This window comes from Rosa chinensis, chromosome 5, assembly GCF_002994745.2.
Source record: "Rosa chinensis cultivar Old Blush chromosome 5, RchiOBHm-V2, whole genome shotgun sequence".
Taxonomy (NCBI): Eukaryota; Viridiplantae; Streptophyta; class Magnoliopsida; order Rosales; family Rosaceae; genus Rosa; species Rosa chinensis.
Window position 1 is genome coordinate 66028681 of NC_037092.1, and position 24048 is coordinate 66052728.

Genomic DNA, 24048 nt, shown 5'->3' on the forward strand with positions numbered 1-24048 from the left:
CTATCCTGTCTAGTAATTTTTTGGCCTTCCTTTTGTATATTTTAGGATATCCTAACCCGGAAGATTCTTGGCTATGGTGTTAGAAGGGGAAACTTGTAATACCTGGACTTGACAGATAAAGGCAATCATAGATTAGGACAAGTACACAAGACATGGGGAGTAGAAGAAGCAAGAGCAGCAGTTCGGTTATGGCATCGACGTTTAGGCCATCTTTCTTTTGGATATCGTAGGAAACTACAACCACATTTGTTTTCAGTGGTTAGTGATTTTGATTTTAAGTGTGAAGTTTGTGAACTGGCTAAAAGCCACCGGATTTCTTATGCTCCAAGTTTTAATAAAAGTTCAATTCCCTTTATGACTATTCACTCCGATTTTTGGGGCCCGGCGAAGTATTCTACTTTCTCAGGTGCTACTTATTTTGTTACATTTATCGATGAGTGTACTCGAATGACTTGGGTTGTGTTACTGAAGCATAAGGGAGAAGTATTTAAAGCCTTTCAGGAATTCCATATAATGGTCTCTTCTCAATATCAAAAGAATATCCAAGTTTTTCAAACTGATAATGGCGGCGAATACATGAGTAATGCAATGGCTGATTTTTGCCGCAGTCAAGGAATTCGTCACCAAACCTCATGTTCCTATACAGCACAGCAAAATGGGCTAGCGGAACGAAAGAATCGTCAGTTGTTAGAAGTCCTTTGTGCCTCTCTCTTTGGTATGAATGTCGCCTGTGAATATTGGGGTGAAGCATTGAAGTCTGCAGCTTATCTTATCAATCGCACTCCGTCTAGTGTGATTGATTTCGAAACTCCTCAGCAGAAGTTGGGTAGATTGGTCTCTGCCCCGGTACTACCTAATCTGGAACCCCGAATTTTTAGGTGTGTGGCCTATGTACACATACCCAAACATCAAAGGAGCAAACTTGATCCCTGCGCGAAGAAGTGTATCTTTGTTGGTTATGCCGAATTCCAGAAGGGGTACCGTTGTTATGATCCTCAGACGAAGACCCTTCATGTTTCTTTGGATGTCTCTTTTCATGAAGATGAAGCATATTTTAAAAAGCAAGGTTCTGATTCTTCTCTTCAGGGGGAGAATGGGTGTATGGAAGAGAATCCTCAGAAGATCTTCTCTGAACTTGAAGACATTGAAGAGCAATTGACGCAGCAGACGCGGCAACAATTTTTTGAAGAGTGGAACGAGGGGTTCGACCAGTCGAGTACCCCTCCAGAAATGCAGTTTTTCGACCAATTAAACCAGCTTCACGAAGACGTTGACCAGTCGAAGTCCGGTACTAATTTTTCCCCTTCTGTCTCTCCTTCCACCATTGCATGAGGATACTTCTCGGGAGTCCCTTCCACAGGTAAATCCTTGCCAAGAAATTGTTCTTTATAATCCTAGTGAGTCCATTCAGTCATTTGTTCCTACAACATCTGTTGAACCTAGATATTCCCAGAGGCCTAATAAGGGAATCCCAAGAAAACAATATGATCCGGACCCTAGAGCAAAAGCCAAATATCCAATAGCTAATTATGTGTCTACCCATAGGTGGTCCGAGTCATATGCACTAACTAAAATCAATTATCCACTGTGGCTATTCCTAGAAATATGCAGGAAGCATTGGATGATCCAAAGTGGCGAAAAGCAATGAGTGAAGAGATGGAGGCATTACAAAAGAATGCTACTTGGGAGATTGTGCCCTTACCTTAAGGGAAGAAGACTGTCGGGTGTAGATGGATATTTACAGTGAAGCTAAAAGTAGATGGGAGCATAGATCGATATAAGGCACGGCTCGTGGCAAAGGGATATACACAGAAGTATGGAGTGGACTATCAAGAGACATTTGCCCCTGTGGCAAATCAATACCATTCGAGTGCTCATATCCTTGGCTGCCACTTATGATTGGCCATTACAACAGTTTGATGTTAAGAATGCGTTTCTACATGGAGACCTAGAAGAGGAAGTCTACATGGATGTGCCACCAGGGAGCCAGTGCAAACCTACTGATGTGGGTGAGGTGTGTAAGTTGAAGAAGTCATTGTATGGTCTAAAGCAGTCACCAAGGGCATGGTTCGGAAGGTTCACAAAAGCTATGAAGTCATTTGGGTATCGACAGAGTAACTCAGATCATACTCTTTTCATCAAATGCAAATCAGGGAAGTTAACAGCACTCATAGTATATGTAGATGATATGGTGGTCACCGGGGATGATCCAGTAGAAAGAAAAGAATTACAAGAACATTTAGCTACAGAATTTGAGATGAAATATCTCGGGCAGCTAAAGTATTTTTTGGGAATTGAGGTAGCAAGGTCAAAGGAGGGGATCTCATTGTCACAGCGAAAGTATGTCCTTGATTTATTAACAGAGACTGGAATGCTTGGTTGTCAACCGATTAAAACACCTATGGAGATGAATCATAAACTTGCTAAGTACAAAGATCAAGTCCCCACAAATAAATCCAGGTATCAGCGTCTTGTCGGTCGATTAATATATTTATCACATACTAGGCCAGATATTGCCTATGCAGTAAGTGTGGTGAGTCAGTTTATGCATGCACCTAGTGAAGAACACATGAATGCAGTTTATCGAATTCTAAGATATTTAAAGGCTGCCCCAGGGAAGGGGTTGTTGTTTTCCAAGAAAGAAGAACTGACAATTGAAGGTTATACAGACTCTGATTGGGTAGGTTCAAAGGTAGATAGAAGGTCTACTTCAGGATATTTCACTTTTGTTGGAGGAAGTCTTGTGACATGGCGGAGTAAGAAACAAAAGGTCATTGCTAGGTCCAGTGCTAAGGCTGAATTTAGAGGCATGGTTCATGCTGTTTGTGAGTTGTTATGGATTAAACATCTGTTAAAATATTTGGGCCTCAGGAGTAAGAGTTCAATGAGTTTGCACTGTGACAACCAAGCAGCAATTGAGATTGCGCACAATCCTGTTCAACATGATCGTACAAAGCATGTAGAGGTAGATCGACATTTCATCAAGGAGAATTTGGACAGGAAGATAATTCAGTTTCCTTTCGTTCTATCAGATGACCAGTTGGCGGATGTCCTTACCAAGGCAGTATCTGGAAAAGTATTTAACAGCTCACTTGACAAGTTGGGCATGATTGACATCTATGCACCAACTTGAGGGGGAGTGTTGGAATGAGCTGTGAATATTCTGTATTTAATTAGGATCTTGTTTCCTATTGTAATAAGATATCTTATAGGAGTCCAATATCTTGTTTATTACTTACCTTAATGTATAGGGATGTATCAGTATATATTCCTCCTTATGGAGAAGAATAAAAGTATCACCATATTCTAAGCCATCAGTTCTGATAGCTATGAATCTGTAGTATCTTATGGTGCTAGGATAGCAGCCACCCTGCCATCCTGACTTGGGATAGTAGCAGCCCTGCCATCCCGAAAAAATTTCTTCTGCCATCGTTATTAATGCAGCTGGTTGTAACACAGTTTCACCATGCCTTTGTAAATTCCGGTTTGCCACAGCCACCAAGCAATATAACCAAAAGATTCAAGCTCCTCTCCCACCAAAATAGGACAGACATGTGAGAAGAGATCAATGACAGACGGCTCCTTCCATAGTTTGCACACCTTACTCAAAAAATAGAGCTTCCAAACCTCCTTGCTTGAATTTAGCTATTAGCTTATAAAAGCTGTATTTTACCAACTTTTACCATGAAATGATATAAATTTTAAGATGACTTTTAAATTTGTCAGAAACACCTTTTGTTACTTCAGATAATTTATTAAACAACTTTTTATATAACTTATGCCACCCTAAAGGCCCATAGTGCTAGATCTTTTTGATAATATTTGTTTATGAACTTGACATATATCACAAAGGCATACTATATAGTTTTTTGAGAGTGGATAAACAGATACTTCGCAGTCTGAATTCGTTTTTATAACTACTTGTGGATCAATTCTACATCCTTTTAATGTAAACGGGAATATAGACAGGCTCTTGCACCTACAGTTTTGCTGACAAAGGAATTTCATTACCGTAGTGGTAATTGTACTATTGATCAATCTAATCTGACAACAGTAATGGTAATCCTCCTGATCATTCTCGTATAATGTTGCGCTCATCCCAGATTGGGCAGGAACATGTTGGTGTCTTGTCCTTCCATTCAGCTCCACAAGTATAGCAAAACTCATATCCACATCTACAAAGACAAATGAGGACACAAACCTGAGAGAAACAATACGGATTGGTATAAAGTTAAACATAGCAGAAAATGAAGAGACTTAATCACCTGCAAGTTATGTGGTAACAACCTTCTGCAAGTTCAACCATATGGCTGCAGTTCACACACTGGCGCCAGTGCTTCTTTTTAGCCAGTGACTTCACCAATTGCTCTTCTGCAGAAGGATTTGATTTCTTGTAGTCATAGCAGGTATGATTGTCGAATGGAACTTTGCAATTGATACAAAAACAGCGATGACATTCCATGCATAACCTGACACCAGATTGTTCAACAGCAACAAAATAATTCTTAGTATTTTCCAAGACATCATTTTTTGACATCAATGCAGAACACTTGGGATCTGGACAGTAAACTTTCTCTGTAACAGGAATAGAAGATTCCTTGATTCGTTGGCGCATGACCTGAACAAGTTTAGGCTCCAAGAATGTTTCACAGCTATCAATACTCACTTCAGACTCACAGCCTTCATGAGGACAATGCACCATGCTCCCATTAAGCAACTTTGCTTCAATATGCTGTTTCATACAATTACAGCAATACTTGTGCAGACAGCCTTCAATTGAAAACATTCTAGTAACATCTGTTTCTTCAAAACAAATGACACAAGTCTCATTGAATCTCTTGCCATTACTAGCTGTCCAGGTGATCTGAGAAACTATAGCCTCTCTTGCAAATTGGAATGCAAACTTAATGGCACTAGGTTCCACAAGAGAAGGAGTGCAATGTTCAAATTTTCTTTGTAGAAGAGCAACTTGAGTGACTAATGTCGCAATCTTAAAGTTTTCAGGATGCACTTTGTAGGTAACCTGTATTTACAAGTAGCACCAGTAAAGACATTTAGGATTTAAAAAAAAATATAGAAGAGAGACGGAGTTAGTGTTGACAAGACAGAAGAAGAACCGAAATAGAGATGAGGTTACAGAGTAAGGTATAAACAGGGGAGGAGAGACATGTAGGAACTATGGAGAAAAGGTTGTTCATTCATCAAGTGTTGACCAATAACAATTACAATGTTTCAATTTATAGAACGTGCCGCAGAAAATTATAGAGCACTGAATTAAATAGAATACGAATGATAGCCCTAATTTAGAGAACTCATAGAATAAATATGATCATCACCTAAATAATATCAATAAGATACTTGAAAGTCAGAAAACGGTAACTAGTCCGTCCTGCATTACATCTATATCAGTGGCATCAACCAAAGTTCTCTGTTAAACTGAGTATGTCTCATTTAATAAACACGTACATCAATGATGATCGTAATAAACATGATAAATATACCATCAATTTGAATAAACAATTAAACCCTCTGGAACGGAAAAGATAGAGATATCATCCTTTGATACAGAAAAACAAAGTTCGCTAACACATGAACACATTGTAAACTTTTCTTGCAATAACAAAGTAATATGCTAGCATGACCACATTGCTTCTAAAAGGGATTAAGTTTGGAAATCGTACATATTAATGCTAATAACAGTTTGTCGCAAAAGAGAAGAAAACTCAGCAAAATGCTAAGTCCAACTCAAAAATGGAGACAGGTTTACTAAAATAACTGCTAATTTTACCAAATTTCAAGTTGTTTGGGATTGGACTCTGCAGCTTCTGCACAAAGCTAAGTTAACCGACTCCAGTACACTGTAAACAAATTAAACAAATCAAAGAATTATGTGTACTTCATCCAAGTAACCCACCCAACCTCAGAATCAAAAACCAACTAACCAAACAACTCGTATTGATTTCTAAGTTCAATAACCAAGTCTGAAATTAATTATTTCTATAACTATCCAATTTCTATTCTCTTTTTCACTAGTCCTAGTTGGTTCTCTTGTATCTCCCACAATCTTTTCCCTACCAAATACACACTACATAAGCCACATTAGTTTCATCCAACTCCAAACCTACCGGCATTCCAACCAATTCTTTCTTCCTTACTAAGAAAATACAAAAAAGCTCCTCCAACCTAAAATTGCAACAAACAAAGTCCATGGCCCTATGGCATGGGTTCGGATTGGACAGCTCCTCCTCACAAAAGACTTCTTCCCAAAACTTATCCCCAATAGCCCGAACCTGAAGTATCATGAAAATTAAGAGACAATGATAAAAATGCTCTTGAACACTAATGATAAAATTTGGTAAAGCAAGTCATCATCATAGAATGAAGGATCAACACTTGAATGGCAAATTAGTAAAAACAAATGCTTAGCTCACATATTGGTAAAGCTTGTTGTTATCACAGAAAAATGTGACATTTCTCAAGTCCAGAGTGAGAGCTGTACTGAGCCCTTCAATAAGAGCCTCAAGCTCAGCAGCCTCATTGCTCAGAACCTCACCACCACCAAACGCCTCCAGATTCTTCTTGGCCTCCAAAATCCGATTATCTCTAGCGTCACAAACGGCCACCCCAACCCCAGCCACAATGACATCCATGTCCTTGACCCTCTCCTCGCTTACAAGCCCCTTGAAATACAGTCTAAAACACTCGCTCTCCTCCTCCGCCGCCTTCGACGAAGACGACGCGTCGTTCGTGCAGTAGGCTTCCGGCCAGTCGGTGAGGTCGATTACGAAATTGTGGTCGTGAATGCGAGGGTGGAGAGTCTGTGGAGAGGTGGATGGGGGTCGGAGAGCCAGAGAGGCGGCCATGGCTTCCTGCAGTTGGAGATTGAAGGCCATGTCGTGGTCGGACTCGAGGGTTTTGGCCACCCTGAGGTGTCTGAGGTGGTCGGAGAGAATGGAGCGGAGGTTGTCTTCGTCCGTACGGTCTCCCATGACGGAGGGTGGTCTCTGACACTGAAAGCGACAGGGAAGGAGTTGTTAGCTTGTCAGAGAAGGAAGACAGTGGAGTCTGGGGAAATGAGACTCTGTTTTGTCTTCACAAGCTCGCTTTTCAAAAACATATTTTTTTTTCTCTCTAAAAATCTAATTAATTTCCCGAAATTAAACTAGCAAAATTAGTTACGAGGGTCGTTCAAACATTTATATTATCAATTAAGTTATTAATAGACTTTTTTTTTCTTTTCTTTTTGGGTCTGAAAGTTATTAACAGACTATTCTCTACTATTTCCATCCCACCAAATACTTTATTCATTTTTGTAAGGAATGACTTTATTAATAGATCGATAAAAAAACATCACTTTATGCTAAAACTCACATATTGATAAGGAAGAATTTCATAAATGGTCACTCAACTATGACTCATTCAATACTTTGGTCACTCAACTTTCAACTATGACTCATTCAATACTTTGGTCACTCAACTTTCAAATATGACTCATTCAATACTTTGGTCACTCAACTTTCAAATATATCACTTTGATCACTCAACTATTACTCTGTCATTACTTTAGTCACCGAATGTGCATTTTTTCTCACTTTAATCACTTCTCCCATTTATTCCAATTCTGATTTTTTAATTTTTTACAATTGGTTGGTCGAAAATATCCTTGATATTGTGGCAAATAAATTTGTTTCAATGAAAAAAATTAATGAACTGACTAAAGTGATTAACATAGTTAAAGTTGAGTAACCAAAGTGATATATTCAAAAAGTGAGTGACCAAAGTGTCGAACATGTAAAACTTGAGATACCATTTGTGATATTTTCCCTATTGGTAAAGCATGTAGCCATCACAGAAAAACGTGACATTTTTCAAGTCCAGAATGAGAGCTGTATTGAGCCCTTCAATGAGAGCCTCAAGCTCCACAACCTCATTGCTCATCACCACACCACCATCAAATGCATCCTCGCCTCGAAAACCAGATTATCTCTACGATCATAAATTACAATCACAGTCTTAGATCTTCGAATCCCTAACCACCTATTCGCCTACCAAACCCTTGCAATACAATCTCAAATACTCATTCGCCATCGCCAGTTTCGACGACAACGCCGCGCCTTCGCCACAGTACGGTTTCTCCTAGTGTTGATACCCAAAAAAGCATAAGACATGTCGTACACACATTTCAACCCCGATAAAGAAATACACGTGCAAACTACATTCTGAAAAGACAAAAATTACATATTTTCTCGAACCATAATGCTATGTGTGTGGACCCAAGCCACAACTACGATCTTGGGGCTTGCAAAAATGGGTGTGGTGTGGAAGGTTACGGAAACACATAATGCTCATGTATTGATTTAGTATTGTTGGTGATTTGGTCTTGGGCCCGAAATCCAAGCCTAATGACTTAAATTAAGAACGAAATGGTGAACATGAGAATTGGGCCAGCCTCTCCTTTAAAACCCAAAGTCCATGTTAGAAAAGCCCAACTTCCCTTTTGTTCTTCATCTTCCCGTCTTACCTCCCTCCCCTGCAACAATCTCATATCTCACATTTTTTCCGCAACAACCCAGTACACAGAGAGTTAGCGAAAATCCCTAAGTACAATTGATTCATTCTATTAGTCATTGAAAGGGGAAATCTTGTGACCAGTTAAGAGATATCCTCATCTTCCTTAAACAATGAGCCCACAGTTCCCAAGCTTCCTCGTCTACTTGGTTCCAGGATTTGAGTCACTGCAGCTACTCTGCTACAATCGTTGTCTAATGCTGCAGCGACTGTCTCTTCCTCCCAAAATTTCATTTCTCAAGTAAGCTTCCCTTTCCCTATATTTAAGGCATGAATTGTGTGTGGATTGAAGCAGAAATGCTTTACCCAAAAATCATGTGTTCCCAATGAAGCTTATATAAAGGGAGATTTGGGACTGTAATTAGGGGAGCTTTGCCAGTGTAAAGAAACAATCCAGCATAATCGAGCAAAACTCAGAAAACTTAGAAACACCTATAGCAAATCAAGACTTCAAGCCTTCAAGCATAAGTCTAGCTTTCAACCATTTTCCTAAACCCTTATTCAAACCAATTTCCAGAAACCCCAAACCCAAAATCTGTCCAATTCTCTCACTGCAGTGTGTTTCTAGCTCCCACACCATTTTTCATGCTACCAAGCCTTATTTGTTTTTCATATGATCTGAATCACATACAAAGTCCTCCCAATAATCGGATTATTGGGTTGATTTTGGCCTAGTCGATGTTTAATTCAAAAAGGACCCTCACATTTTTGGCTATTCTGTAGAGGACTAGGTTGTGATTCAGAAAATTGGTTCATCATTCAATTCAAGCATGCTTATGTTATTCAAAACTGTCGTTGGATACGAATAACAGGGGGCTATCTCTTTTAACATGATTCACAACTGTTGTGTATCTTTTGTTAATGATACCTCAACTCCAAACCTACCACCTTAAATTCCTTCCTTCTTTAGTATAGTCATAGCTTTCTATACCAAAATCTCAGTGGCGATAACATACTTGATGCCAAAACCAAATAAACCTCATGTCAAAACAAAATAATTCTCGGTGCAAGTCATTTCCAAGTTGTTGCTTCCCTGCCAAATCATGAGTCTTCACAGCAGTAACCAAAATTTTCACTGCCATAGTCAAAAGTGTTTCATTCTAGAAATCTTTTTTGCAAACTTTTTCATACCTGAAACTTTTAGTGCATAGCTAAAATTTTTACTCCCTTAGTCAAATCCTCAACTACAATAAAAACCACTACCTAAATCTAGATGAAATCTCTGCTATTATGACATATATTTGGTGAATCTTAAATATTGTATTGTTACTGAGGTAGCATTGCACTGCTATAGATTGTCCTTAAAAAATAATGCAAATATAGACAAGCTTAACACTCAAATGATGTCCAATTAACAAGAGAATCTCTTGTTAGTTAGTCTATTATACTCAATGCATACAAGCAAATATTGTTTCTCTTGCATAAATGTTTGTACATGCTCGATGAATCTTAGAAGACAAGCATTTGTATTGTTGTGATAAAACAAGCTATGCTTTATAACAGTAACTCAAGCCATGCAAACAAGCTTGATTTTGGGTTGCATATTCTCGTGGTCTACATTAGGAACATTGTACAATGTTGAAAATATTGAAGTATACTGAGATCCATATCTCAAATCATGCAAACACTTGGGGGCTGACAAATGCAATTTCAACCTTTTTTCCTAACTTATCTATATGATCACCCTATGAGAACCTTCTTGATAGCATTCATAGCCATAGCCAAATTCTTTGCTATTATTACCAAAATATAGCAAAGTTTCCACTGTAGTAACCAAATATACAGTGATTACAATATTTGGTTTTCCGGCCAAACAAGCCTCATGTCAAATCAAGAACATTAGTGAAAACCTTTCTAAAACCAAAACAATCACCCCTAGAGAAAAAGTTTTCACTGCAATAGCTGATCATTTCTGTAATAGTCTGATGATGCAAATCATGCAAATTCAATGAATTGACAGAAGGACTTTGCTGATGCATATAGAATAGTGTTATAGAATATTCAGGCTTAGTCAAGTTACTTCATGCCAATAAACTTAGGGGGCTGAGGAATGAAACTTCAACTCTCATATATACTCATACAAGGATGAACATTTCATCCATTTATGGTTAGTACATTCAAGCTTTCTTGAGAAAAAGCACCCACTGCTATAGAAAAAAATTCTTTACTGCCATTACCAAAATTATGCCATAGCTACTACAGTATTTAGAAATCCTTATTCCAAGCCTCAAACAAAAGCAAATTACCAAAGCCAATACTTCCATTGCAGCAACCAAAACCTCCTTGAGTACCTAAGTAAGCCTGATGTGAAATCTCAAACTAAAACAGAGTTAAAGCTGTCACTGCAGTAACCAAAACCTCACTTGTAGTTATCAAATTATTCAAGCTCAAAGGAAAATATCTTGAATCGAATCAAGTCCACTATTTCAAGCCTTTTTTTTCAATCTTATAAGCTAGAAATTTCTACAGTCAACCAAAATTTTTATTGCAGGCCTCTCTCAAGCCAATGAATCTATGGCTTAAACCAAAATTATCACCAATTCTTAGCCAAAGGTATTCATAAAAAACCAAATTCTCACATTTCAAGCTTTGTCAACCAAAAATAGGTGTTGCCAGAACTTCTACCATGATAACCAAACCTCATATATATGTAACAAAGACTTTTATTACAAGCCTCCTTCAAATCAAATATTTATTGTTAGAGACAGAGTTACCACTGGCTCCTTAGCCAAGTAAAAAAGAGTTAAAACCCTCATTGCAAGCATTTCTCAAGCCAAAGCTCTTGTAATCAGGGCCAAAGTTTCCACCGCAGTAACCAAAACTTCATCTGTAACAAGACAACAAGCCAAAGTCAAACCACTATGCTACTTTACTTTTCAAGCAAAATGAGCCTTCCACTAAATCAAGATTATGCCAAGCACATCTCACATCAGGCTCATTATCTAAATGCTATGATTGAAGTTGTTTTTACAGACTTACTTTCAGGCAACTCCTCAACCCACAATAAAAAACTTATTACTACCTTAGTTCAAGCATAACATCTTTTCAAATTGAACATTGAGAATTATTGTTCAAGCTCCCTACCATTCATTAAGCACCATAGCAGCAAGCTTCAGTGACACCTTTACCAGCCAAGGGCAAAGACTCATTTGCAGCCATGACCAAAACTCTCCCCTCCACAAACAAAAATATTTGTTCTACCATATCAAAGGGTCAAGCAAAAGCCTTCATTACACATCTCCAGTAAGGAGTCTTTCTTACACATTTTCTCCAGTCAAAAGCCTTTGTTCCATTCTTACTGGCACAGTCAAATCTTCTACTAACTTATCACCTTCTACTCCAACTTCTTGTCATATCTTAATATTCATTCTCATAACTTGTGCAATAACAAAACACTTACTGCAGTTTTTTTATCTTTCAACTTAAAAGCTGATGCAGACAAGCTTGGGCTAGTGTTCAGTGTAATTAGAAAACACTAACTTCTTTTGTTGCTATGTTATACTCCACGCAGATGCAATTTTAGTCCATAAATGAAGTTTGTACACTTGATGATTCTCCAGGATAAAGTTTTACTATTATCAGAAAGTACTACAGTAGTTGGTTATTCATTTCAACTATTTGGCATGCAGCAAGCTTAAGAAACTGATTTTTTTTTTTTTAATAAAAGCGCTGGTGCGGCTGCCCTCAAGCCTTGATTAATGAAACTGCCAAATACAAGGGGGGAACATTGAGCCTAAACCCCTGATTACAATAGGCACCTAGAAAACATCTTGACATAATATCATGATTCTTTACTAAACAATTGTATTCGATTACGCACCAACTAGCAAAAAGCACCTACATGCGACTCTATTTGTTTCACAGCAGTGACACAACGGAAAAATAACTCGATCTGCAACACAATTACAGCATAGCATAATTTCCATACTCACAGCTTTCCCATCATGCCGCCACTGGAAAATACATCCAGTGACACTAAGTTTCACTCTACTACTAGGAGGTAGCGACCATTTGACCAAGCAAGGAACTCGCCGCCTACCTAGAGCAGACAAGGCACATAAGGTGCATAAACCGGAACCAAACTCACAGCGTCCTACCAAAAAATGGTAGCAACTTATTAAATCAACTTCTAGCAAGAAAACATAATAGTAACTAAAAACAGTAAAATATAAAAGAAACCATCTTGAACCAAGAGTACAACCCCAGGCACAAGAAACATCCGTCCCAGACCAAGCCTACCACCTGATTAGGGCCCAAGAGCTCCAGCCATTGAGCCCGGCCCACGACATGTGCATCACACACAGCCCAGCCACAACCAGCGTGCTTCCAAGCCCGTCACGCCACCGCTTGCAGATCCCGACCGCCGGTGAGGTCATGTCGCTGATCAACACCTCTAACCGCCCTCCACTGCATGCACCAAACCTAGCCCATATCTTCCCTTCGCCATCCTCCGCTGTAAGCAGTGAGATCGATCCATGAAACACCAATGATTCTATGGCAAGATCCGACTGGATCAAACCATAGAAACCACCAGAAAAGATACGAAGCCTAGCCCCAAACCCCGTGATTGTGGCGAGATCCGAACATATCCGAGCATTCTCCACCATCTGATGCGAAATCTCTACTTGTGTCGACACTGCCATCAGCCAAAGCCATGGCAAGAGGAGCCCATGCAACCCCAATCGCCGCTCACTCACACCGTCAACCCATCACTCGACGGACGCCGGCGAAGCCAGAAGCCATCGTCATCGCCGAGGCGCAGTCAAACAGGCACGGTCGGCAACTTTTCTCTCAAAGTTTTCTTTAGGTTTTTCTCTCTGAGTTTTTAGTCGTTAGGTTTCTCCTCCAAGGAATTGATTTATACATATGAAATTTTGAAAAAAAAATGATAAATATTCCATGCTTGATTATCTCTTTTGCTATGCTAGTGTCTATGCCAAAATGGTGTGATTGTCTTGGAAAGCTAAGTTGTGAAATCAATAACAAGCTTAGTTTACATCTATGTTCAAGCTTGAGTTATGTCACTGCAGTAACTTCATGATTAGCTACATGCTGATTAGCTAATCTCATGTGACTCATGTTATGGCTCATTATCCTATTTCATACCAAGCAAACATGCTTATAAAAAAAGATGCAGTACACCCATACATCATGCAAATCATTCAAGTATGAACAAAGATAGGAGCCATATTTCTCCCTTCTCTATAGCGCTAGTATGAGAATCATTCCTAGTGTCATCATAACAACCTTACTTTCATAGAAGTACTGAACAAGACAGCAATACAATATCTTTAGTAAATCCCAACACTAGTCTTACCTCACCACTACAGGAGTTATAATTTTTTTCTAACATTAGTGAAGTGTTTTCAATCAAAATAAGAGCCAATATCTATGACTCATTTTCGTAAGCTTCAAGCGTCAAACATAAGTCTTGTGTCCTTTGAGCATTAATGATCCTCACTGTAACGTCCCGAACCTAAATTTACTAATTTACTTAGTCTTTTGATCCGTAAACGACATTCACATTTACTTTTGACTTCGTTTCGATCTTTTAGGGGTCCTAAAAGTTGACTTTTTGTTCAGGTCAAAATTTAAGAAAACTTTCTTCATGAGAATCGTAGGGGACGTTAAATCGAGCATGTACATATATGATACGTAAAAATCGGAGTTCGTATGATAAAATTATAAACGAAAAGGTACGGTTACTGTTCATGGTAATTATATATATATATGGGAAGTTACTGTAGTAGGTCAAAACCTACCACAGTGGGTAAGTCTCTCTCTCTCTCTCTCTCTCTCTCTCTCTCTCTCTCTCTCTCTCTCTCTCTCTCTCTCTCTCTCTCTCTCTCTCTCATCCGGTTTCTCTCTCCCCGACCCCGACGACTTTGGCTGGCCGTTTCTTCCTCGTCCGGCCACGGATTTAGACAAGGTCGGTGGCTATGGAACCCTCTCTTCCTCCTCTTCACGTCTATAGTATTTTGGTGGCGCGATTTGGGCCATAGGAGGCGCAGCAAGGCGGTGACAGCAGTGGCATTTCGGGTCTCCGACGATTTCTCCTTTTTCGGCAATTTCCGGTCGTTCCACCACCCATAACATGGAGTCCTCGTCTTTGTGGTTCGACCCATGCCAGTGGGTAACCTCAATTTCACCGGATTATGATGACTCGATGACTAGAACAATCTCACGGATTTAAGGTACTTTCGACTACTTAAACTTGAAATTGAGCTTGGCCACAGTTATGAAAGATGTTTAGGATGATGAGACGATACTGTGGATGAAATTTGGTAGCCAGATATGGTGGTTGAAGGGCGGCGCGTGGGGCCCAAGTGCAGCCGCCTGTGGCGGCTGGTTCCTGGTGGGTTGCTTTGGTCTGTTGGATGGTATTTGTTGTTACGAATTTATAGATATGAGTTTGGTGGGAATCGGAAGCGATTTGGGTATCGATCGGAATTTTTGAAGTTCAATAGTTTGGTTATTGGTTTACGAGAATTCCACCGTCGGATTTCTTTCAATTCTGCCCTAGAAACTTTGGATTAAAGAATTGGTGTTAGTGATGAAGTTTTGGTTAAATCGGAGAAGAAATAGAAATGTTGATTTATGAGGATTTGCTGTGGAAATCGTATTTAATTTCCGGATTGTTATTCATGAATTATAATTGTGTACAAGGTGACGTGCCGAGCTACTGCTCGATGTAGGAAACCGGTAGAGTGGTTGCCTAAATAGTATTGTGAGTGGACATTTGTTTTTAAATTAATAATGCTTGCAATATTATTATTATTATTTTCCAATTGAGTTTTATGGTTTTATGAGCTTTGATTTATTGAGATTTATTTATGAATTACGATATTAGTTTTGAAAATTCCTTCCCGAGGGCTTTTAGTAGATTTTCGAGATAGTTATTTATGAGTTATTGAGTTGGGAAATGATTTTCGGAAGTGATTGATTAAGAAAATATTATGAGAATGATTGATTTCGAATATTGATTTATATGATGATATACGAATACGAATGATTTATCAAATATTTGAGCATGATTGAATTATCGAGATTTCCTGAGTTTTGAGCTCCGCACTTATCAGCTTTGAAGTTATATTGAGATTTCTTTCCGAAAGCATTTATTGATTTACCGAGTATTTGATTTATGCTTTTGAGGATTTATTGAGATATTGAGCTTTGAGTTATCGAGATATTATTAAGTTATGCTTTCGGTAAATTATTGATGATTTATTGAATTAATATCGGGTTTCTTTCCGAAAGCAATTATTTTAAAAAGATTGATTCCAGTTTATTGAGGAGGTAAATAAGTCAGCGTATGCATGCATTACCTGGTCGGCAGTCCCCTCCAGGTAAGCCTGGTCGCCAGTTCCCTCCAGACAATAATTTGGTCGGCAGTCCCTTCCAGAATATTCTGGTTGGCAGTTCCCTCCGATGCCTCATCTGGTCAACAGTGCCCTCCAGATGGCATGAGGTAGTTAGTCGGCAGTCCCCTCTAACTACCTATGGTTAGTTGGCAGTCCCCTCTATCCATCACCTCCTCGTCTGGTCGGCAGTCCCTTCCAATGCGTCACTGGTCGGCAGTCCCCTCCAGGTGGCATGAGATGACTAGTTGGCAGTCCCCTCTAGTCATCACCTATTTGAGATGTGATCTTGAGATATGAATAATTTAACGAGATTTTTGAAATATCATTATATATTTAAGAGATTTTGAGATGTTCGACATTACATAATTGAGATTTCAATAAAGATGATGATTAAGAGTGTTTTCAAGAATTTTACTGCATGCGAGGGTTTTAGAGAATAACTTGGGAAAAATTTAAGTTTCACTTGGTCAAATGAAATTATTTATTTTTCGTCCACTCACTCTAACGATTTTCAAATGCTTTTCCGCTAGGCCTTTCGGTTTCAAATGCCCAGTTTGTATGCCAGATTAGCTTGAGGTCAAGCGTACATGGGATTGAGGCACAACTGTCATAGCTTCCGCATTATAAAAGTATCAGTCCTTTATCTTGTATTCTATCCTCTTGTACACCCTGTGCATTAGATTGCTCTGATAACCCATGAGATTAATATTCTTAAGTTCATAATTATTTTGTGAAATGAGAGATGTTGTGATTTAGGGAGCAGGGTGGCTCCAGAAGAATAAGGGTGGATTATTTTAGAAGTGTAAATGTCTTTCTACAGGTTTTGGGTAGTTCACTTTTAGAGGAAGTTCTACTAAATTTTTGGTAAAATTTCTTCTAAGGTGCGCCCCACATGGCCACTCCGGATTTCAAGGTGAAATCCGGGGCGGGTCCTGTCACTCACCATGCCATTTAGCTCATAATCATATCCATTAGCACAATGAACTTCCTCATCATCTCTAGCTCTCCTAATGGACAATTTTCCAAATTATAATATCAAAAATCTTGTCAAACACTAATTCCTTTCTCATGCTCATTTTTCATATATACAAGATGCTGCTACATTTCCATTGCTGTAAATCTACATATTATTGTGTAGATAGCAGCAAATCACTGGCAATATCACTACAGGGAGAGCTACAATTTCAAGATATTAGTAAGAAAGCAATACACTTTTCTCATGCTTAGACACAAGATGTTGCTACATAGCCATTCCTACAAAGCCATGTATTTATGCAGAAAAAAGCTATCAGTTGAATGTAATAACACTATGAGGTTGATTCTGAAGTCTGGTTTTAGTCACTGTGATGTTCACAATTATTGTAGTTTATATATTGCAAGGTTTGAAGTTGTTATTATCAATTAATTTCAACCTGTAGTTGACACTACTGTAAAGCCATACATTACTGCAAGAATGCTATATGTCACTGCTAATCTCATGCTACACTATGAGCTGCTCCAATAAACTTACTTACACCAAATTGCTATTGCAATACCAAGCTTGTGTAAGCACCTAGTGAATAGATCAAGCATAATGCTTTTTCCTAACTCCTGCATACGTTAAGACGGAAATGACGGAAATGTCATATAAATTCATATGCCAAACTCATGTCTATATGTGACGAGCTTATGCATACTCCAAGCTTATGACCATGCCAAGCTCAATCCCATGCCACGTGGATTCATGACCAAGAGGATTACTCCTAGCATATAAACAACAAGCATATGAATCAAAAAACTCAAAAGCAATCTTGCCAAGCTCCTCTTTCTAAGGTCATGCATCCATTATAAAAGCCATGATAGAGCAAAGCAAATACAAAGAAAATACCTTTCAATGCACACGCACTCTTTCACAGTCATTCAAATACAATAGGCAACCACAAGCTTAAGCAATCAAAACACATGCCTAATATGTGCCTTCAAAGTTGCCACAAGCTAAATCTACTTAACGTCAAGCAACAAAAATTATTGCAATATACGTATTAATCATTAAGCCAAAATCAAGCAAACCTAGGCAAATGCAAAAAAAAAAATATATATATATATATATCTTTATATACTACATGCAACCATTCTATATCCATTAATCCAAGTAAAAATGTTCTCAAGTAGAGAAAACTGTTTTCCAAAATTTATATTGCTTTCCTTGCACATTCATGTCATGCTCAACCTTGCATACATTCCTTTTATTTCTTTCACTACACCAAAAATCGCATCAGACAACGGCAGAAAACCGATGTGGGATTTGGAGTCCCACCGTTGTAGAGTGAGCCATTGTCTGATGAAAAATCAGACAACAGTGGAACACAGTTGTGTGATAAACACACAAACAACAGGTATGTGTTATAACTGTTGTGTGATAGCTCGGCAGATGCGAAGCGCAGCAGTGTAGCAGTTGAGGTGCTGTCTTTAGACAACAGTGCTAGTTTTAAGCTGTTGTATGTTTAGCGTTTCAGACAACATTTTTTTATTTTGTCTATTGTCTGATTAATCTTCAAACTTCAGTTCTTGGACTATATCTGTTGTGTGATGAACTTTAGGACAACAGAGTTCAATTGGTTCTGTTGTGTGATTAACTTTTAAGACAACAAAGTTCAATTAATTCTGTTGTCTGAGTATAAATCAGAAGACACTGATTCGTTAAAAACCAATGTGTGATATGATTGATTACAATGTGTTTTTGTCCCCTTTTTGGCCATTCAGACAACAGACAGTTATCATTATATCTAATATGTTGTGTGATCATTTGAACATTCCATTCCTGAATTAGATTGTGCATTCATTTGGTCCATTTACCAAATGAACAGTACTCTATCAAATACAAACATTCCAAACCATCAAATGATTCATATAACCAATACTTTAAACTTCAAAAGCAAAAGGGGTGCATTTCCCAATTATTGAAACCAACATTTTACACAAGAAAATCATTCTAGTGCATGCCCTAAACACAAGCAAATGAATGAAGTGAAAAGTCAAATAAATAGCTCGGTATTGATGTGCCTTGACCAGCTCTTTAGAGATCTGTGATCCACGATTGGGTTGAGATGATGAAGAGGACTTTGTCATGGTCGAAGTATTCTTGGAAGCAGCAGCATCAGCCTGCGTAAAATCAAACTAAGAAATAAGGACAAAAAAGCAAAATGCAACACACAGGCAATGAGGTAAGAATAACATTGAACGATAGTATGTACCAGTCATCATAGATTGATTACCCTGAATATCTGGTGAATGCCTCAAAGTAGCATGTACCAGACCAAATGCTATATTTTTGTAGAAGTAGCAAATCTGAAAAGCAAAATATTTCCATCAACAAGTGGATGAAGTTCAAAAAAGAAGACTAAGTAGACACATGCTCTCGTGTTCCTAAGCGTGTGCAAGTATACAGCATACAACATACAAGCACAAGCAAGTGGCATTTTAACAAATCTGTGACAATAAAGTACTAGATGAGCATACTTATATTACCATCTAAGCAATCCTTTTATAGCACCAATGTCCATGGACAACCAAAAGTCTCTCCAAAAACTGAAACTGGGCAATAGCAAAGTCACTGACCATCACAGCCTGCAAGCAATTACGAACACTACAAGAGAAAACAACAAATGTGATGAATAGAATTCCTCACAAAAAGTCTAAATTCCTCGCTTAAAGTGATGAGCGAGGAAATCAAGTCGTCGCAAACTTTCCTCACCTAAACCCCCTCACGGATTACTATATGCGAGGACTTTTGATTTCCTCACAAATGAACAATTGCGAGGAATGCATATTCCTCACAAATTAAGAATTGCCAGGAGCGCATATTCCTCACAAATTGAGAATTGTGAGGAACACATATTCCTCTCGTATTATTATTTGTGAGGCTCTTGTATCCTCATAGTTAAGAATATGTTGTTCATTTCACAATTCTAATTTTTTTTATATGCTGTTATTTTACTTGTTGGAAGCCTTGAAGATAAACAACAAATAAAAGGCATAACTAAAAATTATCAATAACACTTTTGGACTTATATTAAATAAAGAATAATTATTACATATAGTTCTTCAACTGCAAGAACAAAAGATATTGGAAGATGTTTAGTTCCTTAATAACATATATAAAAGATACTCTCTAAGTAGAGGTCCATGAAAATCAAGGCATCAATTTAAATTCTCCATACCAAGACACCTGGGAAGTCATCTATGCCTTCAACATTATCAATCCTGGTGCAAAGCATGCCATTGTTTTTGCTAGTAAAATACACCTTGTAATTTGTTAAAGATCATCCACTAAAAAGATTTTAATTTTGCTCGACTATTATTGGAAGCTTGTCACTCAAAGTCACTTGTATGATTGAAGATGAGTATCCAATGATATATATGCCTCTTCAATGAGCTTTGCCCTGAAATCTTTCATCCTCTTCTTCATTTTCTCCTACAGCAAAATGAAAAGAGATGACTACATAGCCGACAAACAAATCCAGAAATTTTTTATCATAAGTTTAGTAATAACCTGACATTGATCAACCCACAACAAAGGTATGCATGCAACTAGCCGGCAGCGAAACAGATATCATAAGCAACACAAAGGTATGCATGCCCTGCAGATCAAAAGTATAATCTGGACTTACTTGAAGCAATAGTAGACAGCCCATTTCTTTCCACACAATTTAATAATACATTGTAAACTCATAGTCTGCTGATCAATATATTCAGAAACATGATCTGTTTTCTCTCTTTTCTTTTTATTCACCTACTTAACTCTTGTTTCCCTTGCAAGAGAACCAACAAAAGCTTCAACTTATAAAGCAGCTTTGTATCTGGTCTTAACATTTACATGCCCTATATATATATATATATATATATATATATATATATATATATATATATATATATATATATATATATATATATATATATATGCTCAACCACGTAACATTAAATCTAAGTAAATTTCTAGATGAATGACTAGAGCTATCTTGCACCAAACTACATAAAGGAACATCCAATTGAAATAGCAAAGATAATTAACATGACCATTGTATATAGATACTAGCCGTGGCATATTGATTTTGAAACATTTTAGAATAAATCACCATTCACGTTGACACCTAACTCTCTAAGGACATTACAAGACATTTATAGTTCCAAAGTGTTGCAAAGAGTCACAAAGCAAGAAATAAATAAAAAAATGAGCAAAAAAGCTAATACAAAGTCAAAAGAAAAATCAAACACTATGGCTGAGAAAAAATAAGCAAGAGGGAATCAATTAACTCAAGGCTCACACACACACACACACACACACCAATGTGTGTATATATATTTCAGTTATAAGCCATAATTAGAGCGTACCATAAGAGGTTCTCCCAGGTAGAAATGCCATGTTTCTGCACACGGTATGCGATGAAGGCTTGAAACATTCCTAGTTGGCAGCAAGAAGTAAATAGCTGTACTCACAGGGTAATCAACCTTGTTTGCAAATAAACCACATTTCTATAACTAAAATGAACACCAAACTTTATGCAACAAACCAAACAAAAGAAAAGGAAACAGTTTAACAAAAGCAAAGCATTAACAAGCTCTATCAGGATTCATGTCCATCTATCCATATTGGCATAACCCTCCATATTTCAGATCCAATATTTCAGAGAAATCTGATACCCACAAAGCATAACAATGCAAAATTTATCCCACAAGAAAACTACCTCTTGCTATATTTGTTCTGAACTCTGAAGAATGATTTTCTCCAAAAAATTGTAGCTTTATTCCTACCACGGACAACAGTTCTTAAATCAAAATGAAATGCCGCTACCACAAAATAGTAGTTTTAGTCCTACAAAATCATCCTGCAAATTTAAAACCACAAACCACAGTAAATTGATTGAATTCAAAACAAGCCAATATTCAACACACTTGATTAAAATAGCAATGTCCAATATCTTCACAACCTTAATTAAAATCTGATACTTTCAGTATATGCGGGTATCAATCTTGCTAAACTAAGACTAACATTGTGCAATTATCAACCTAAACATCAACATTAACCTAAATCGTTCAAACCCCTGTAGCAATTCACAAAATTAATGGAGAACCAGAACGAAATGGAATGGGAGATAGAGATAGAGAGAGAGACAGAGAGAGAGAGCGAACCAGAGAGAATGAGGAGGAGTTGATGGAGAGGAAAGAGATCTGGTCGACCTTTGGCTGGAAAAAGGGAAATCAAGATGGGCTTCGACGCCATAGAAACAGTGTAGTCACAAACCTTGAAAATCTAGAAAGAAAACCGAATCAAAATTAGATCTTGAGTCCTATACAGACCCAAACTAAATCCACCCAAATCGAATATCAAATTCACACAAAACCAAATTACAATCAAAGATCAACACAATCGATTGATGAGATTACCATAGATCAGAAAACAATGCAAAGTATCTCGAGATCCAACTAGTCCGAAGCAAATAAGGATTTAGAGGAACCAGAACGATGTCGGAGCCCTGCCACAGGTAAGGCAAAAGGATGTCGGCATCGACAGAGAGAGAGAGAGAGCTACGGTAAATTGAGAAGTCTGAACCGAGTCCCTTTTTTTTTTTTTTTTGAGAATGCTGAACCGAGTCCCCTTGAATAAGAGAGTGCGCCCTTAAATTGAGAGAGACGGAGGGATGAGCCAATAGAGAGAATAGGTGTAGAGAGTGAGATAAATTTGGGGTAGCGCCATGTTGTCCCGCCTAATAGATTGGGACAAATTTCAAAATTATTTGCAAGAATTTTGTGAGGAATTATAAACTTCCTCGTAAACTATGAGAATTTGTGAGGAATTTTTCCTCGCAGATTTTTAACTAAGCGACAACCATGTATTCCTCGCAAATTGTAATTTTGGGCGAGGAATTATCGATCCTCGCAAATACTTTCCTCGCTTATTACCTGATTTCTTGTAGTGGAACTATCATGAGATTCACTGTAAAATGAGAAACTGGTTCTTGCTTCCACCACGGATACCTTGCTTCCCATTTAGACATGTAATACAAACATTATCACATGTAAGCTATTATATGTTATATAAATACAGACCCAGACGACCCTCCACCCACACACACACACACAGACACACTATCTGTTCATAGTTAGGTAACAATTCCTGCGAAGCACCACATGTCATTGTAGTATCTCTGTTACTAGGAGTACTAATGTGCCCCTAACTCCTAATATGGCTCCATTACATGCACTATTAACTGAACCTAGCCAATGAAAGACATAAAAAGTATAAAAAAAACAATCAACTTTATGCAGCTACTTGTTTACCTTTTCAAATATTATTAGGTTTTGGTCCACATTTATCAGAGTAAATAATTTTTTTGGCTCTTGTCCTCCATTATTGCAATCTTTTTAAATAAATAAAAACAATAAGAAATGATGTTACATGTGTATAAATTTTAAAAAGAAGGGGGAAATGTAGCTTTATTATTATTCACGGTAGTGCTTTCTACTTAAATGGTTAGAGACAAACCCTATGTTGATTGCAGTTTCCATCTTATCCCCTGTCAACACCCAGATCTTGAGATCAGGTTGTGCAAGATTGTATATGCATTGGGGCATCTAAGAGAATAAAAAAAAGGTACTAAGTTGCCGTAAATCAAAACGGCAGTTCCTTATTTACTACTGTAATAAGAAGCTTATCTTACCCTTTTTTGCAATTTGTCCTCCACAGCTGTAGCACCAACCATGATCAAGTCTTTTTCCATCTTCTCTGCTACTCGCTCGAGCATCACCTCCCTATCAGCCCCGATAGATGATTTTGCTTTTGAAATTCATTGTTCCAAGTAGAATACTCAGACTCCTCAAGCTTTTTATAAGCAAGCGTCAACGTATGCAACCCAGCTTCTCCATATTCATTCAAATGCTTGGTACTATATTCCTCATAAATTCTTCCATTCTTTGACAGTCAATCGAAAATGATGCTGTGGATGTAGATAAATGAATGAATTATGGGAGTTAAAGATAATAAGATTAATAAAGATAAAAAAGATCAAAAATCCATGCTTTCCTCTCCCCCTGTTTAGGATGCTTTGGGGAGGGGGGTTGAGAGAGGGGATGAAATATTGCA

The 24048-nt window shown here is 37.9% G+C and overlaps 1 protein-coding gene and 1 long non-coding RNA gene across 2 annotated transcripts; both read right to left on the reverse strand.

Annotated features, from left to right (window-relative positions):
* Positions 1–3885: 3885 nt before the first annotated feature.
* Positions 3886–7116, reverse strand: LOC112166926. The gene is made up of 3 exons (XM_024303863.2): positions 6432–7116; positions 4266–5023; positions 3886–4175 (listed from the first exon to the last, which is right to left on the reverse strand). The coding sequence occupies exons 1-3, from the start codon at positions 6987–6989 to the stop codon at positions 4073–4075; spliced, it is 1419 nt and encodes a 472-aa protein (XP_024159631.1). The 5' UTR covers positions 6990–7116; the 3' UTR covers positions 3886–4072.
* A 12739-nt stretch (positions 7117–19855) lies between these two features.
* Positions 19856–21417, reverse strand: LOC121049058. Its single transcript, XR_005799233.1, has 3 exons — positions 21300–21417; positions 20461–20548; positions 19856–20382 (listed from the first exon to the last, which is right to left on the reverse strand). It is a non-coding gene; the product is annotated as an uncharacterized LOC121049058 (long non-coding RNA).
* Positions 21418–24048: the final 2631 nt, after the last annotated feature.

Excerpts from the sequence above, each read along its gene's own strand:
- LOC112166926 (XM_024303863.2), bottom strand. The coding sequence starts at position 6,989 with ATGGGAGACCGTACGGACGAAGACAACCTCCGCTCCATTCTCTCCGAC. Across the intron at positions 5,024-6,431 it reads ACAACAAGCTTTACCAATAT|GTTACCTACAAAGTGCATCC; the intron begins GTGAGCTAAGCA and ends TTGTAAATACAG. Across the intron at positions 4,176-4,265 it reads TGTTACCACATAACTTGCAG|ATGTGGATATGAGTTTTGCT; the intron begins GTGATTAAGTCT and ends TTGTCTTTGTAG.